At 37.1% G+C, this 17422-nt stretch overlaps 1 protein-coding gene across 1 annotated transcript in view; it reads left to right on the top strand.

Moving 5' to 3' along the window:
• Positions 1–1153: 1153 nt before the first annotated feature.
• Positions 1154–17422, top strand: part of MYPN (myopalladin) — a gene marked incomplete at its 5' end in the record, with an annotated part of 48331 nt that continues 32062 nt past the window's right edge. The window contains 4 exons of the mRNA XM_082002012.1: positions 1154–2091; positions 12337–12512; positions 14086–14137; positions 16277–16424. Coding sequence (XP_081858138.1) covers positions 1154–2091; positions 12337–12512; positions 14086–14137; positions 16277–16424 — 1314 coding nt within the window. The remainder of the gene's footprint in view (positions 2092–12336; positions 12513–14085; positions 14138–16276; positions 16425–17422) is intronic.

The following is a 17422-nucleotide window of genomic DNA, read 5'->3' as shown; positions in this document are numbered from 1 at the left end:
GAACCTTCTGCAGTGCGACAAATCAGACACGTTGGAATACGAATATTTGAAACCACAGGAGCAAGACTTGCCAGGCCATAAATGAAGTAGGAGAGAGATACTGCGCATTGCATCTTCTGAGAGACAGATCCAGTAAATAGTCGTACACTTGTTTCAGTATCTGTGAAGTACCAGCTCCCTGAAAAGTTGCGAAGAGTATTTGCCTTATTTGTCTTCATATTTAAGCCACCTTAAGATGAGTGTGTTAATAGGATGGCTGAATCCCTCTACATTCATAATGGCTCTTGTGTAAATAGAAGGGAAAATATTACGCGAAAGTACTTACTAAAGTTTCAGAAGGGATACTTCAGCTTTGCTTATTGGGCATGCAGGTTAAGTATGGGCTTTCTGATACTGTCTTCTCATCTATGGTACATCTTCTCAGAATCAAGATGACCTAAGATAATGATTTTGAAAGGCCTGTGGTACAAACGATGTTCGTATCAAATAATGATGTAATTCTCTACTTACTTTAAATAGCTTATTAGAAATAATGCTTAATTTAAGAAAGTATAGAACATTTAGAACCATTATTGCTTCCTATAATGCAATATCTTTAAGAATTTTTAATGAAAAATTGCCACTACAGAATATTTTTGCTCTCCTCTCCCCTTCTCCATCCTTCAAATGCTTTTGAGGGGTCATTTACTTACTACTTACTACTACTACTAAAGCTAAATTTACTTAATTTAAAAGTACTGTTATTCTCTCACAACTTTCAGTTCTTGAAATACCCAGCATTTAATCTATCTGATGAGGTTGTTTCTTAGCTAAGAAACACACATCATCAATGATGAAGATTTGACATTTAAACTCAGTTAATAGTTCTGTAGCTTTGCCTGGAACAAAGTATAAATTACCACACATGCAGTTGCTTTAGCTATGTAAGGTTACCAACAGCAGAAAGTGATAAAAGATTGATTTTACTGGGTAAAGGCAGTAGTATCAGGCAGAAGTAGGCCTTTAAAACAAGGCCATACTTACAACTTAATATGCAGCACACAGATGCACTTTGAAAATGTTGTGTGCTGCTTTTCAGAAGCCTGTAATTGTGTGCAATCAAAAAGTTTGCTATTGACAAGGTGTGGTCCTATTTGTCCTTTTTGTTGGCAGCATGCAAGACGACAGTTTAGAATCCTCAACTTCAATATCTCAACTTCTGAGAGAAAGTTATTTAGCTGAAACTAAACATCAAGGGAAGAGTGAAAGAAGCAGATTGGAACCAGCTTCTCATAACTTCCATTACGGCAATGCTTCTGGTGATTCAGATGAGGTAGCTGCCCAAGATGACCTTCCAGATCTCTCTGCCTTTTTGAGCCAAGAAGAGCTAGATGAAAGTGTAAGCCTGGCAAGACAAGCTATTGATCAGAATCCACTGGAATCTAAACAGGATGAGCTTCAGGCACATTCACAGCATCCCCCAGATCCGCTAAAAAACACAGGAAAACACAAACAAATGGCCCAGTCTACAGCTTTGAAAACATCAGACAATGGCCTGCACTCAAACTTTTGTCAGGACCATGTCAAAAACACAAAGAGCTCCAAAGGGAGCTCTCAAGATCTAAAGAAACACCACCTCCCTTCTGAATCAGAATCAAAAAAGGAATTCCTAAACAAGGCAGCAGATTTTATTGAGGAGCTCTCGTCACTTTTCAAAGCTCACAACTCTGAAAGAATAAGACCTCGAACATGCAAAAACTACAGGAGCAAAATTGATTCTAAGAATAAGCCTGCTCAAAGAAGTAGCTCTAGCCTATCTAGCACATCAGAAAACAGAGAAAGGCTTTCCATTCCAGTACCTCAAGACTTTGAAAACAAACCAGAGAAAACATTTGAACAAACAGATGATCAACAGGCGGCACACTTGGAATCTATCAATCAATTAACAAGTGCAGAGCTAAAAACAGAGTCAGAATCTGCATCTGTATATTCTGATGAGCCTATTGGACAACCACCACGCTTTACTCAAAAACTGAAGAGCAGGGAAGTTCCTGAAGGAACCAAAGTGCAATTGGACTGCATTGTGGTAGGAATCCCAGCACCTGAAGTCAGGTAAACATATTCTGCACTTGCCATTTTGTATTTCTGTAACAGCAGGTGTATGCCTTGCTCTTTACAGATGTTTTGATGCGTATGTTTCAGTAATCTGTAGCAGAAGTCCCTTGATCTTGGTTATTAAAATGTATTAACAAAAAAACCTGCTTTCTTTAAGTCATAGAAAAGTTTGCTTATATTTTAAGACAACATATTTTGGGACACATTCTTTTCTTTGAATTTTAGAGAACTGTTTTTAAATACTGAACTTCTATAATTAAAAGAAAGTGCTAACTCCTTAGCAAGAAATGTTAGTTATCTTTATGGAAATCAAGACTGATTGTGCAAACCGGCTAAAAACACCAATGGCCATGAGACCTCAAGCTGATATCTGAAGGTATTTGAGATACGTAAACATAGGTTGCAATAAAACAAAATCACCCATACATGAACAGAGAGAAAAGGCATTCATTTAAGTTATTATACAAATAACTAGGAACAGCTCAGTTCTAATGCAGATTCTGACAACAATTCTGCTGTGACCTGAGAAAAAACACTTCCATTTTATCAGTGTAAGACACCCTTATTAATTGATACTTACTTATGTTGTGTGACTAGCACGCTAATTCTGATGCCTCAGTTTTCACGTATGGATATCTGTGAGGATATTGAAACTTAAACAAGTAACATTTGCAAAGATCCCTGGAGATGAAAGGAAATGTGAAAAGGCTACACTTTGTCAACGACATCAGTGGAATGAGAAACAGATTACTGTAGCTTTTAAATTTATCCTGAAAATTCTTAGATCTCATCAGCATTGCTAAATCTAAATTTTTTCATATAGAGCTCATTAGCTAAATTTACTTCTCAATTACAGAGGTGGAATTATATTTCCTTTGCTGGGACTGTACCAATCCAATTGAAAGGAAAACTCTATCCATCTTTTAGAGGTGTACTATACATATTTGCATTGTAATATCTGCAGGATCATAACTAGACACCCTTAGTCTAGATGGTTGCTTGTCCTTTTGTAGGCATTTTAGAAATCAGTATTGCTTTTCTAAATATTGAAAAGAACTATTTGCATCTTCAGCATGTAATTAAAGCTTCACAGATGGTGCGCTTTTTCCAATTGTCAGCTCATTCTCTTCCTTACATACTTAGACAATGCTGGGTATAGCACTACTACCACTTCTACTGCAGTCAACACCTTTTATCATCTTTCTCACTGAACTAGTAGGCATTATCATCAAATGAAAACTATCTCAATGTCCAAAGACAGAAGCTCCAAAGATCTTTGTGGTAAAGAATCTTTGTCTTCCACTTCCTTGGATTTCTGGCACACCAGCTGCTAATTTTTCAGAAGGAAGAAACATTTACAACACAATATTAAGTATATAGGAACAAGGATCTACAAATGAATCCTCTTGTTTTGGCCTGTCTGCAGTTGTGGACAACCTTGTCAGGAAGACCAGAAGTTACCCAGTTCTTGGGATCTCTGAACTGTGACTGCCAGACTGTTCTGCCTCACTAGTGCCCTCAATAGTAACATGTAGGTTCTCAGTCCCTAACAAGGCCCTGACCTGTGGTGCCACGCAGGGTGTCTTGTCCATGACAGGAATGTGAACTTCCAAAGGACTAAATGACTTGTTTATAGAAGAGGAATCTGTTCTAAAGCTGGGGGAAATACCTTGTTTGGGAAGAATATGCTTTCTACTATGGTTCCTATCTAAACTCACTGCTTTAATTAACAATTTTGAGGCATTCCCTTGGTGCAGCTTATGCCATTATAAATGTTGTATTCTGTTCAGCCCTTAAATTCACAGAGGAGTCTGATTAAAAGAGAAAACAGTGCCAGAAATTTGGTTTTTTTGACAGAAAGCAGACAGGAAATATCATCATCCCCTAGATATTAGCAACACTCTCTTGCTTATAAAGACATTGAGACTTATTCCTCCAGGCACTTGCCTTGATAAATCTTCTTGATATTAAAAATGTCAGTAGGATCCCTGGACATTAGAAATAATATTTTTTCCTCTCATCGTTCATAGTTTATAATACAAAGAAAACAACTGAAATAATCTTTTCTTATGTATAGAGACCTGTACACAAACTCAATCTGGCTTTCTTTGCATTCAGAAAAGGTGAACACTGAATTGCTTGTTTATAGACATAATAGTCGGGTGCACAATGCTAATTTTATGTATTTCTCCAAAAGGCCACACAATAATGCTTGTAACAGCATGTCATGCCCCTGCCGTTGACACATACCTAAAACTGACAAGGTGTTCATGCCATCTAAGTTGAGGTGTTTAACAACTGTCTGAATTAGAAGCTGACACTATAAAGTCACTGAAGCCTCGCAAGGACAGATCAGAGAACCCAGGAACAATGACTCATCCCATGGAGTATCCAGGGATGGCCAGGATGCCTATGCACCCAATTCAGGGACCACTTGATTCCACAGAATTGGACGAGAAGGCATCTTTGTAACTTGGGTCTATTTTTGTCCCAACAAAACTGAAGCTTTTCCATTTAAATTTCTATCGTAACATTTGATTTTGTTCACAGTAAATGATAAAATAAGGTACTTTTGTGAACAGTTACACTTTTATAGAATAAGCATCCATCAGACTCTATCGATGATAATACACTGCACCAAAAAGAAATGCATGCTTGGTTTTCTGACTCATGCTTTGTAGCCAGATCAGAGTTTAGAGGAGCTAACACAGAAGTCCAGAACTCGCACACTGATGCCCCAATGCCAATGGAAGTAGAGACGGGGAGAAAGAAGTTCCATAGGGAAAATCAGTCCCAAGCAGTCAAGCTTAAGAAAATGATCAGGCTCAGCTTTCAGTTTCACAATGTAAACTAACAAATAAAAGATAAATCACAAGGGGGTAAATTGGAATTCTCGCTCCCCCTGTGTTATTGTGTGCATGTGTGCATGCTATATTAAGGAGAAAGCTGGGAATGTTAGCTGCTTGAACAGAGTTTCTTGATCATAATTGTTTGTTAACAAAACTTTTGTCTTGGTCATCCAAGATTTTTTCAACTCCACCAATGTGTAGGAGTAACACTAAGAAAGGGTATAAAAAATTCACTTGTCTGAGTGATAAATATTCATGTGCTTCCAGTGATTGTGGCCTTTTTAGTCACTGCTAGAGCATGAGAAAACCAGAAAATTTAATGTACTTTGGGGTATGTGTTCCATTAACCATGGGGAGCATGAGAATGCAGGTTTTTTTCACTAAAAATAGTGCTTGTCTTTGATCTGCTGGGCAAAGCTTCCAAAATAGTGAAGGAAGCATCTTGTTGGCCATAGTTGCAGATCTGTGTCCAGAACTGGGCTCAGAACAGGAAATTTGTCTTCCTTTGAGGGTAACAGTTTTCTGAGGTCTGTGGTGAGTTAGTTCAGTATCTGTTGGAGCTGGGCAGGGAGAGAAGAATTCTAATAGATAAGTAAGAGAGACACAAAAATCAGTAGACATAGGAAAAGACTAACTGGCAAGGTGGCAACTGATGAAAGAAAGCTTAACGCTGACTGGCTTTGAGGCATTTCTTCTTCAACTTAGCTGAATGACCAAGCTTAGTAAACAAGCATCCTTGGGACACATGTGTGCTAATGCATGCTTGCCTGCATCCTTTGACTTAAAACGAACTTCCTAACCACAGAAAGGAATCCCAAGTTACTTAAAATGCTTATAATATATACACTTACAATGTAGAAATGGTATTGCGGGAACTCAGAGCATTGTGAAACAAGAACAAGACTCAACAAGCTCTGTAATGTAGTTTCTCAGTCAACACTAGGAGCAATCAGATGGTTAAACTGATGCAATGGGGATTACAAGAGAGAAATTAGAGACATCAGATTTAAAAAGAAGCTGATCACAGGAATGGAAAGGACTGGAAAATAGGATGGACAGATACCACATCTGAAAGCAAGACAGTACAAAACAAAATTGATGATGTAAAAAATGCTGTAAATGACATTCACGATGGATCAGGGTCAAAATATTTTTGGTGGTGATAAAGCAGTATAATTTGCAGGCTTTTAGGTAACTGTCTGGTATATACGAGGGCTCACTGAGGGACAGAAAATGGGATGGTGGAGCAAGAGAAGAAACTGGGAACTGATGTGAAGGACCAGTATACGGAAAGCTAAATCCTGCTTGGCTGAATACAGATAGAACTGTCCAACCACTTTTTAAGATAACTCAGCCTTAATATAACAAGCCCACATGTTAGAGGAAGCTCGTTAAGACTACCTATCTAGAAAGAAATTTCAATGAAACATTACCCATTTTTCAGTATCATTATCTGAATGCAGTGACATAGAAGAGATGAACAAAGATTGATACTATAGTATATGGGCCTCTAGCTAGCTCAAACATAGCTTGCAATTAAAGAGAACTGGTACAATTATTGATTGATTACTTTACTCTGACTATACCACAGGTTAGAAATAAGCATTTAACAGAAGCGTGTAGCATATTTCCAAAGTGTTAAAGGTTTCGATGACCTCCTTTTCATGCTTCCTTCTACAGCGCTGTTTCTGTGTGAGTAATGATAGGTGTGACATTCACTCCTCTCCACTGAGCTCCCTCAAGTTCAGAGGTGCCTACATTTTTCCAAACTGTTTGGCACATCACTCCTAGGTTAATTTTACTTATGAATCACATTGCATGGTTTGGCATACATAGCTATCCTGGAACTGTCATGAGGATTTGATGTTCTAAAAACAGGCTGTATGTCATAAGGTTTCCATGAAAACATTCTTTAACATAGGCATACAAAGCTTAAAATGTGCATTTTAGTGCTGCTTTGTTTAAGGAGACTAGATCTGCAACTAATTACAGATTTTGAGAGACTGAAATCACGTAAGATTGATTAATTTTTTTTTTTCCTGGCTGCCAAATGAAAACATTTATCTGTTTTAGTGCTCAAAGCCTAGAGCACCAAACTTCTCTTACATGCAACTCCAGTCAAGTCAATGGGTTAAGACCTAGGATGAATTTGGCACAGCAGATGACACTACTTGTGCTTAATGTGAACCTGCCTTGTATGATGAAGCTATCATTACAATTCATGGCAGGAATGAAATGTCAGTGACAGAGAGTATTGCTACTTCAGTCATGCCACGTATCTCAATGTCAGAACTCCCGTTGGAACTGACATTTCATTACTACCACGTACAACATTTTGATGGTAAGAATAAAATAAAATGTTAATAAGCAAGGAGTACATATGGTCACACCAAAGATTTACGTAAAGCTTAATTCTACAAGAGAGAATTGTTTTTTTCATTTACAAGCATTGTGAAGAGATAACACACATGTAGCACACACTTTTTCTTGGCTTAATCTCAAAGTACTTTAACATTACGGTGAAAATAGTGACTAAAGAACACATAGGAGAACAAAACACAGATTTGAAACAGAAGTTTATTCCTGAAGTTTTAAATCACTTACTTGCAAATTTTGGACTAGTCAGAGGAAAAAATAACTGCAAAGAAAAGAATTAACTCAATCTTGCTTCTTTGTCTGCTTGAGTCTACTAAAGGAATATACTACTCACATACTACTAAAATAACTGGAAGAAATAGCTTACGTGGTGTATTTAATTTTGCTCATAGGAAATTAGAATTGTGCCTCACAAAGGCATGCGATACAGACTTATCTCTACACAAACACAACAGGTGAATTGGAAAAGCTGATCAGTAGAAACACAAAGAGTTCTTATATCTTACTGGTGATTATTGCAGCATTTTGTGTAATGTGTTTTGCTTTATGTGTCACATAAAGCAGTGAGGAGACACACTTGAGTGGACACAAAAATACAGTATCACGGTACCTCATAAGTTGTTTTAATGTTCTGAAAAGGTGCTGCTGAAAATGAAATAAAATTCTAGAACTCGGGCACTCTCTTTAATGGTTTTTCATATCTGCTAAAGTTAACATGCTAAAACAAGACTACATTATAAGGAAGAGGCATGAGGTAGGTATATAAAAAGACATGAGTAAGTGCCATGACTCAGCTCCCAAAGTACAGAGTTGCCTACATGAATTACACACCTAAAAGGCAACTTGTACATTCATATACCCAATTTGTGCTTGCAGTAATATAACTGTGCATGAACCTTAGGTCTTCTCTCCTGAAAATATGACCTTGTCAACTATCACCAATTGCAAATCGTGAAAACAACAGAAGAAAAACCATGTTGTACATAGAATTTAAAAAATTCCCCCTTTGGGATCACAGGAATCCTATATAATTTCCTGGTCTGGAACTTAAAAACAGCATTAATCCATTTCAAAGGACCTTTTCAATCAACCCTGTAATGCACATTACCATACTTTTCCCTTGGGATTGTTAAATGTTTCCTCTATGTACTCATGATAGAGTTGTTCCTTTATCCAAGGCACTAGATGTTTGTGTTCTAGATACCAAGGACTCCACAACTACCTATGATGTCTGTATACACAAGTTTATAAAGATATCACTGAACAGAAAAGCAAATGTAATATGCACTTCTGGGAGGCAGTCAAAAAATCCCATTGTACCTAATTATTAGTGGCGAAAATACCAGATTTGTGCAAGTCATTAGGGGCAAAGTCTAAAACAGATGTAGCTTTTCCTTCTGTTCGAAGAGGCTTGTATTAGAGGATCTGAAGGTTCCTGACTGGGTTATGATGGAATATGAACACTACAGCTCAAGCAGAAGAAGCTAGAAAGATCATTATTTTTGAAGAAAACATATTTTGAATGGAAGTGCAAACAAATTCTTTCAAAATAAAGATGACATAAATAAAAAGCAGGATTTGTAAAATAAATGTTAGTGAAGAACCACACAATCTAGTCTCCTAGAAAATAATGGCAATGGTACTGCGATAGTGAAATCCTTTAAAAGAGAGGTAGTTCATAAATAATAATTTTAAAGACCAGTGATTTTGCCTTTTTAAATTATTTCTAAGTGCTGCTTCACACCTTCTAAAAAAGGAAGAGAATAGTAGATAAAAGATAAAAACAAAAAGATAAAAAAAGATAAAGAGAATGTCTAGATACTCCGGAGCAATATATGAATATACATACATATATATGTATATACTTGCTCTGTTCTTATACTCTTCTGCAAGTATCTGCTTTTGGCCACTGTCAAGACAGCATGCTGGGTTAGATGGACTTGCAGTCTGAGCCAGAACACCCAATAAGTTCTTATTTATCTTTTTACATGTGCTAGCTCACCCAGCATCCTAGGATATGTGCTGATGTTATGACTCCCTTTTGTATGATGACAGCTGTCTCTTAAATTTCCAAAGGTGTTGCACGTTGTATGGGTTTGGTTAATGTCCAGAACACTGTTTACAGGGTATTGTGAAGTACATTAAACAGGTTCCATTGAGGTTTCAGAAGTGGCATGAAAGCTATCCTGAAGTAAAGTTTTGTCCTAGGCAGAACGACTGACAGAAAGTACCTTGGAGCATCTCATTTTGCCCACAAGATTGGTAGAAAACGAGCTATGTCAAACTTCGGAGGGACAGAAGAATAAACCCTTAACATCATGGCTCACACTGAGTTCAAGCAAACACCTCTGGCAATTTACAATGCAGCTGCAGCCTCCTGACTGCTCAGTCCCTTCTTTTATGGTTATTAACATTTACCAAAAGTGATATATAGGAGAATTTGTATGGTTCCGTTATCCTAGATTCACATGTCTAGTGTCCTGATGCAAACCCATTTTCATCAGACCAGAACTGGGGCAGCTGGGCCTGGGAACATATTCTTGCTTCAGAGCAAGAAAACTCCAGCAAAGAAGTCAGCAACAGGATTTTAACATTTTAAAGTACTGCCACCAGATCTGCAAGAGCTTGTCTATCAGAGCCCTAAGGTTCAAATGAAAAAGAAATTAGTAACTTTGGTTGAAGTTCTCCACATAAAGCAGTGCCAGTTTCTCATGGGTAAAACCCTGCAAGAAGGATGTGGATATCTTTTAGTGAAGCAAAGCTGTACTTTAGCTGCGAAATGTCAGGGAAGAGAACTGGGACATTTTACACCCTTCTGGCATCCTCTTTTGACATGATGATATTTACTATACAACTGTCCATTGCCATCAGAAATGTTAAATTCATAGCAGTCATTTTCTTAGAGCCATTTTCAATTATTGTTACAATGGACGATTGTAAAATAGGATAAGCGAGCAGATGTAGACACAAACCAAGACTTTTAAGCTCCAGCTCTCTAGCTACAAACGTTTGCCTTTCTAAAAGGGAAATTGTGTTAAGCAGTATGATTCATTCTACCGTGCAGGAGCTTCCCTCCCTAACAGGCATATCTGTACACTTTCCAAGCTGTACATTCAAGTCAGTTGACTGTACAGCTACAGATTATGCTAATGTGCAACTCGAAGTGGGCTGGGGAATACTCTGTCTACTTTAAGCAAGCCATGCTCAATGGCTAGGACTGATGGTGCACAAATAGTGCATGGTTTACTTCTTAGCTATGTAATCAGCATTTAAATTCCAGATCTGTACTCCTTCATACCTCATAGTCCCTCTGAAGCTCCTTTTTCAATTCTCCATTTTACTTATGTTAAATTCTGGTTTTCCATTGGTATGGACCGTCTTATAGGGTTTGTTTTCTCCAAGGTATCAATTTGGGGTTTTCTTCATGCTCAATTTGTAGCACAAACTGTTGTAAAAAGTTGTGCTTCCAAGAGGTGAATACAATTGAATGGTTAAACAATTTTTTTTTTCCCTAAATTATCTGAGATGGAAATGTATCAAAGTACCTTATAGTATGAGCCAGGAAATATGAATTATTACAATTTATTACTCAAAAACATTTCTTTATCTTTCCACAACTAATCTTATTTGCTGTAATATATAATAGTAAATACATTTGCCATTGCTTTGATAACTTTTGTTTGCACTCAAAATCTATCAGGTACTTTTATCAAGTTACCATATAAAGATGGATAAAATGATTATTCATTTTTAAAAAAACAATTGAATAAAAAATGTTATCCGTATGACAGTCCCCACCCACACAGGCATAAGATGCATTAATCAACCATACCTAGTTAAGAAAGCAGCAGTAAACAGAAAATAAAAATATTTTTCTGGAGTTTCATATCTATTTATGTTTATGAGAAAAGTTACAGTGAAGATGAATGCATCTTCATTTGGCTTTTCAAATTTAGCTAGTTACCTAAAAATACAGGTACTTGTGAGTATCAGCCCAAACATTTAACTCTGGATCCCTATACACAGTACTACACCTTCTCTATAAAACCTAGAATGTCTTCTTAAATTTGAATTTGGTTCTGCAAACCCACCTGCTTTTTCTCTTTCTGTTCTGTCTTTTCCATATGAACAAGCAATAGCAATCAGGCCTGCTCGCCCCTCCTCCTAGCTCTCAGGTTGAGCTGATGGTTACTGTCATTAACACATCCCATGGAGCTGTCTTTTCAGGTGTTGCTTTTACTTTTGCTTGGATTCTTGCATTTTCTACTGAAAGAATCCTTCTGAACACTGAGGGACTTAAAAATGCCTTAGATGAGAGCATGAAGTCTCTAAAGGGCCCAATATTTTCTTGGATGCATAGCTTGGTTTAAAAGAGAAACAGCAATATGATGCAGAAAAGAATTCAAGGTCCAGCTGTCTCACTGGCCATGTCCCTTTAAGGAAGTACCTCTCTATTGTAATAGATCATCTCTCCTTGAGATATACTTATGCCATCTTTTGTAAAAAGCAGATTGCCTTAAACATATGGCAAAACAAAGAGTAACATTAGAGTAAATTACATTCACATTCTGAATCAACATGAACTTTGGAATTAGAAGTTTGAGGGAAATTTACTTGCTTAGGGTTTGGGGGTTTTTGCTACAGTTTAAGCCACAACACAGATCTGAATGTACAAGAGAAATTCAGAGCTGGAACTGATAGCGTTACAAATTCAGAGCTCTTCTACTCTGCTATTGAAATCTGTATATCAAGAAAAACGTGTGCTACAGTCACTTACATAAACTAGTTTGTAAGTATGTTTAAATACTGCAAAGAAAGGAGCTCTATTATTTGCTGTAACTGAGTATTAGGAAAATCATATTTTATTCCTATGACTGTAGATTCAACACTTGCCTGCAGTACTCTGTCAGAACCTTCAGGCTAAACCCCACTCATTTTGTCATCAGAAAGACTTCCAACATTGTCATTCTAGTTGTCAAGTTGTTTGCACTGATAAACAATATTTTTTACCTTGCAGGTGGTACTGTGAAGGGAAGGAGCTTGAAAACTCACCAGACATTCAAATTATCCAGACAGGTGATCAACACTCATTGGTTATTGTTGAAGCTTTTGAGGAGGATACAGGACGTTACTCGTGCTTTGCTTCAAACATCTATGGAACAGACTCCACTTCTGCAGAGATTTACATAGAAGGTAATGTTAGAATTGTTGTGGAAATTGACTGTTGAAATTAATCATACAGGATTAAGATACAATTATGTATTTTGTATGTTAACTGTAACAGATTTGTCACAAAAAATACATAACAGGGAGTCAACACTTTTCATCATTATTAACGTATTTATTATTTCTCTGCAAAATACTCTTCAGACAAGTGACTGCCCTTCACATATAATTTTATTGTGTTGCTTCCCAGAGATTTTATATGTCTCATTGCAAGATCGAAGTCTAGAAATATTCAGATTCTGATGCCACCTTATATGTTTTGTCTGTGGTTACTCTACAGAAATATAAGAACCTAAACTTTGTGTCTAATTCTTATTACTCCCTTTTTCCTACAGTCATTATTACAAATTGAATATAGGATAGCTTCATCCTAGCCTGCTATTGGGACATTATAAGCAAAATAAACACGCCAGCAATTTGATATTTTACTAGCACAATAGATGCTGCAAATAAAACAGAATATATAGCTGCAAATTTAGGTCTGTCTTCTTTCTCCCTATGTTTTTAATATACACTTCTTGGCTTAAGAGAGGTCTATTTATTATATTTCTTTTTAACACTTTTTTGGGTAAAGTTTTAGATTGCATCCATCATTGTGCTAGCAGGATTACAAATTTAAAATAAACACATAGAATCTTTTTTTTTTCCTTTTGCCTTTTTACCATTTCTCAGGCAGAGAAATATAGTATGACTACCATCACTGACAACAAGTGGGACCATTCATAATTTAAAGCACCTACCCTACTTCATAGAAGGTTAATTTTGCTCCACTGTTATTCTTCTTTCACATCTCTAATCTGACAGTAAAAGGACGAATCCTTTTTTAGTATCTGCACTGCCCCTGACATTAATGGGAGATGTTTGTGCTTGGCAGCGATTTACTAGTTCTCAAGACTGGGGCCAAGGCCTGCTTTCACCTAACTCAGTGGATGTTGGATGGAAGCCATGGCTGATGGAGATGCTCAATGGCAGGAACTGCAGAGAAAATGCACATTCCAAATGCAGTGAAGGCTAAATCAGAACTGTAAAATGTCTCAGTTAAGACAGCTGTTGGGAAACTGAGCTAGTATCTTCCCCAAACTGTGCTACAAGTCACTAGTTTAAGAAAAATAGCTACGACTCCAGGTTTCTCTCTTTTTTTCCGCCCCCCTTTTTTTTTTAAACTGGTAGTATCAGGCGTCTGAGGGAAAAAAGCTTGAAAAAACTTGATTCACAACAGCAATTAAAGACGAAATCATACTAGTGGTATTTTAAAGAGAACCTGAGGAAGACAGGTATACATTCACTCTTGGATGCTGTTTTCCTCATTTCAGTTGCACCTTATCCCAAATCTGTCTTATGTCAATAGCAGTTCTGCATCTTATCCAGTATGCAACATTGGTTCATTTCCACTGCAATGTGATTTTTTGTTTTGGCATAGCTTTATAGTACATATCCTTAGAATGCGCTAGAGGAAATATGAATAAAGGTTTGTATCATTCATAGATAAACTTCTCCAAAAAACCCTCTGCTAAGTGATTTTTTTTTTTCTTTTTCATAGGAGTCTCTTCATCTGACTCTGAAGGTGAAACCATCAAAGACGAAATGTATCAGTAAGTTTAAAATCAATTACCTCTTCCATATTTCTTACAGTTAAAAACCCCACAAGTGTGACGTTTCAGTTTCCATTAATATTTTGCTAACATTAGGCTTTTGTTTGGGATTTGTTTGAATTGTTTGGGTTGGGGTTTGTTTGTGTGTTTGTTTGCTTTACAAGTAGTATGGAACAAATTCACGTTTGCTTATGTGTCTTCAACTTCAGCTTAAAAATGGAAACTTTAATATTAAATATAAACGTAAGAAGTAATATGTTACCTTAAAGATTAAACTACTAAAATTAATTTACTAAAAATAGATGCCATTTGACTGGACTCAAATTAAATGCTGATTTAAGCATCTGACTTGGAAAAACAGTGTAGTAAAATTTCTCACAGGAAAATATGGTGTCATGAAGTCTTTGGCGGGAGATGGCTATACAGGGATTATTTAGATTTTAGATAAGGAAATTAATACATATGAACTGGAGTAAACTGAAATGATGGGTATAAAAGACTACTTACTTATAAAAGGAAAGAAAAGGTGTCAGATGTAATCTAAAACCTGGGAAATAATTTCCCTTTTCCCACATGAAATCCATTCCCTCTGCATTTAGAACCTGATCCAATGCTGTTAGAATCTACAGTCTTTCAGAATCAAAGCCTTTCTATTAACTGGAAAGACCAGCTGAAAACTAAAAGAATACATCTTTTATTTTGAACACCTTTGTATGCATTAATTCAATCCCAAAAGCAACGAGTGCTATATAAAGAGCAAATTTTAATCAGACAGACTTGTGCACCCTGGGTTTTTTCCATTATTTATAAGGGAGGGTCATACACATTACAAATGTCATTTTCTTTTAAATTGCAAATACAAAACACTGCAGTGTGTTTGACTGACCTCAGGCTGACAGCAAATCCTGTCTTAGGTGATTTTTACTTCTAAGTCACAAAATACTCCAGACTGGATTGGCTTATGGACTTTGATAAGTGTCATATAAAATTTGATAAACTTGATAAATGCAATATAAAACTTAAGATCAAGAAGATCTCAGAGATTTTGGGACCAATTGCTAAGTTTTTCATAGCGCTAGCTCAGACTTTTCCAAATGTCTCATGGTTTTTTTTATTCATCTCATTAGGTGTTAATATACTGTTGACCATGATCCTGATCACTTGATGCCATCTCTAGGTTGCTTACCTCATTAAATTGTGAAGTAACGTATTGCAGCCTGTATTTCTTAGGGAAAAAAGAACGATGCTCTGGCATTGTAGTTGGATGTCCTCAAATGATAGAATTATGGAAGACCAGGTTTGGGTATAATCAGAGGGTCTTTATTTTTGCTTAGCTTCCAGCGTTTGTCACATGAATTTCAACACCTGTAATTAAAGGGAATTAATATGAGAATAGGTGCAAAAAATGTGCACAGTTTCACAAAAGAAATCGGTGATCGTAACAATTGTACGTTCACTCTGAGTAAGTCTTCCTCTGGTTTGAAGGCTGGCTTTCCTGGGGGAACCTGTGGTACATTCCAGAGCAGCCAGTGCATACCTCAAACTGAAGAAAAAGACCATCTCTTCATTGTCTGCATTATTTTACTTGGCAATAAAAATAAATAGGCTCAACTCTTTTACTTCCATATAGAAACAACCTAGAAGTGAGGAGGTGCCAACTTGTACACTACCAAAATTGCATGATATGTTGGTCAGAAAGCATACCCCTCTCCTTTTATTTTTCAGCAGTAAATTATTGAATCTGTATCCAAGCAGGCAACAGTATTTTCATTACCTTATAGGCTCAGGAAGCAGTGCAAGAGAAACTAGCATTGCCCTCTGAGAAACTGGCATCACACTCTCATGCTGCTCAGAGCTGGTAACAGCAGCTTTCAAGCCACACTAATAATTGAGGCCATTTATTACATTTGGTGTAACTGAACTAAGTTTGAGAGATTAGAGCGGCAAGATATACAGCCTGATTCTTATAAAATTATAAAATGCAGTTTATCTAGGAGTACATATCAGTTTAGACCAATCGGAATTCAATCCCAGAAGTGAGGCTGAGGCTGACATGTAACTGGGACAGACATAACAAAGGGACACACACGTAGCTCTATCTTCCAACTAGAAAACTTGTTTTTGGTTAATATTTCACAGCAAACCAAAGCCAGATGACAGCTCCTTGAAAGCAGCATCTCCTGCTATTAGAGCTACAACCAAGCACCAAGAAACCTCCAAGGCACCATCTGCCATGGTTCAGCCTGTGTCTGTACCTGTCCAGCCTGTGTCAACACCAGTTAAGCAGGTAAGGGAGACAACACGGTGAATTTCAAGGACCAAAAGCAAGCTCTTAAAAAGGTGTTTCTTCTACAGTTTGTGACTCAGAAGACCCAAATTTTCTAGTTTTCACTCTGCTGTTGAACTTCAGCTTTGAGCCTCACAGCCATACAGTAGTTACATACACAGAAGAGAGGTCCTGCCTGCCAGCTAACCTTTAGCACCTGGCAAAGGGAAGGGAACCTTTCATCCCCAGGTTACAGGCATCTCTGCGGCAGTGAGCAGAAGCAGCAGCTGCTGCTAGCTCAGCCAGCGGCGGGAATCTGTGTGCACTCCAGCAAGTCAGAGACTGCATGCCGTGAAGGGCACTTGGATGTGTAAATCAACTCACTGGCGTCTTCACGCTGCAGACTGACTCATTCACTGTCAATAGCGGCAGCCTAAAACTTTTTCATCTCCCTTTCTACAGAACTCACTTCAAATCATTTTCTTTCACTGAAACTTATTTTAAGCTAAATCATTTTAGTACTATGTTTACTTTACATGCAGATATGCTTATTTACCACACAACATTTTAATATCCATATTGAAGAGTTTCCAATTAACGTTAGCATGCTTTTGTAGTTCTTTTTGTTGCAAACTGTCAGAATATTCATAACTATGAATTCTTTCCTAATTGAAAGAATAGCCATATTTACTGAAAAATAAAACAGAAAAGTTGATGAGAAACTTGCTTTACACTGCTTTTTCAATGTTTATAGCCTAGCATTAGGTGGTAACCAATAAACAGATACTGAACAGGTGAAGTAATGCACATTTACTTTTGACTACAAAGAGAATAGAATTAAGCCTTTGTGACATTTGGCCATTTTGACAGAGGTTGCCTAAGTCAAGACTGATAGTTATCTCAAAAATTACCACTTTTAAGCTTGTTGGCTTATAAGACACCATCTATAAAATTTGGCTATGTTTCCTGGGGTACTGAATCACTAGTTCTGCTATTCTGGGGCAGCTTCTATTTCACTA

This window comes from Phaethon aethereus, assembly GCF_964289735.1.
Source record: "Phaethon aethereus genome assembly, chromosome: 7".
Taxonomy (NCBI): Eukaryota; Metazoa; Chordata; class Aves; order Phaethontiformes; family Phaethontidae; genus Phaethon; species Phaethon aethereus.
Note: the sequence above shows the minus strand (reverse complement) of the source record. Positions and strands in the feature narration are given on the sequence as shown.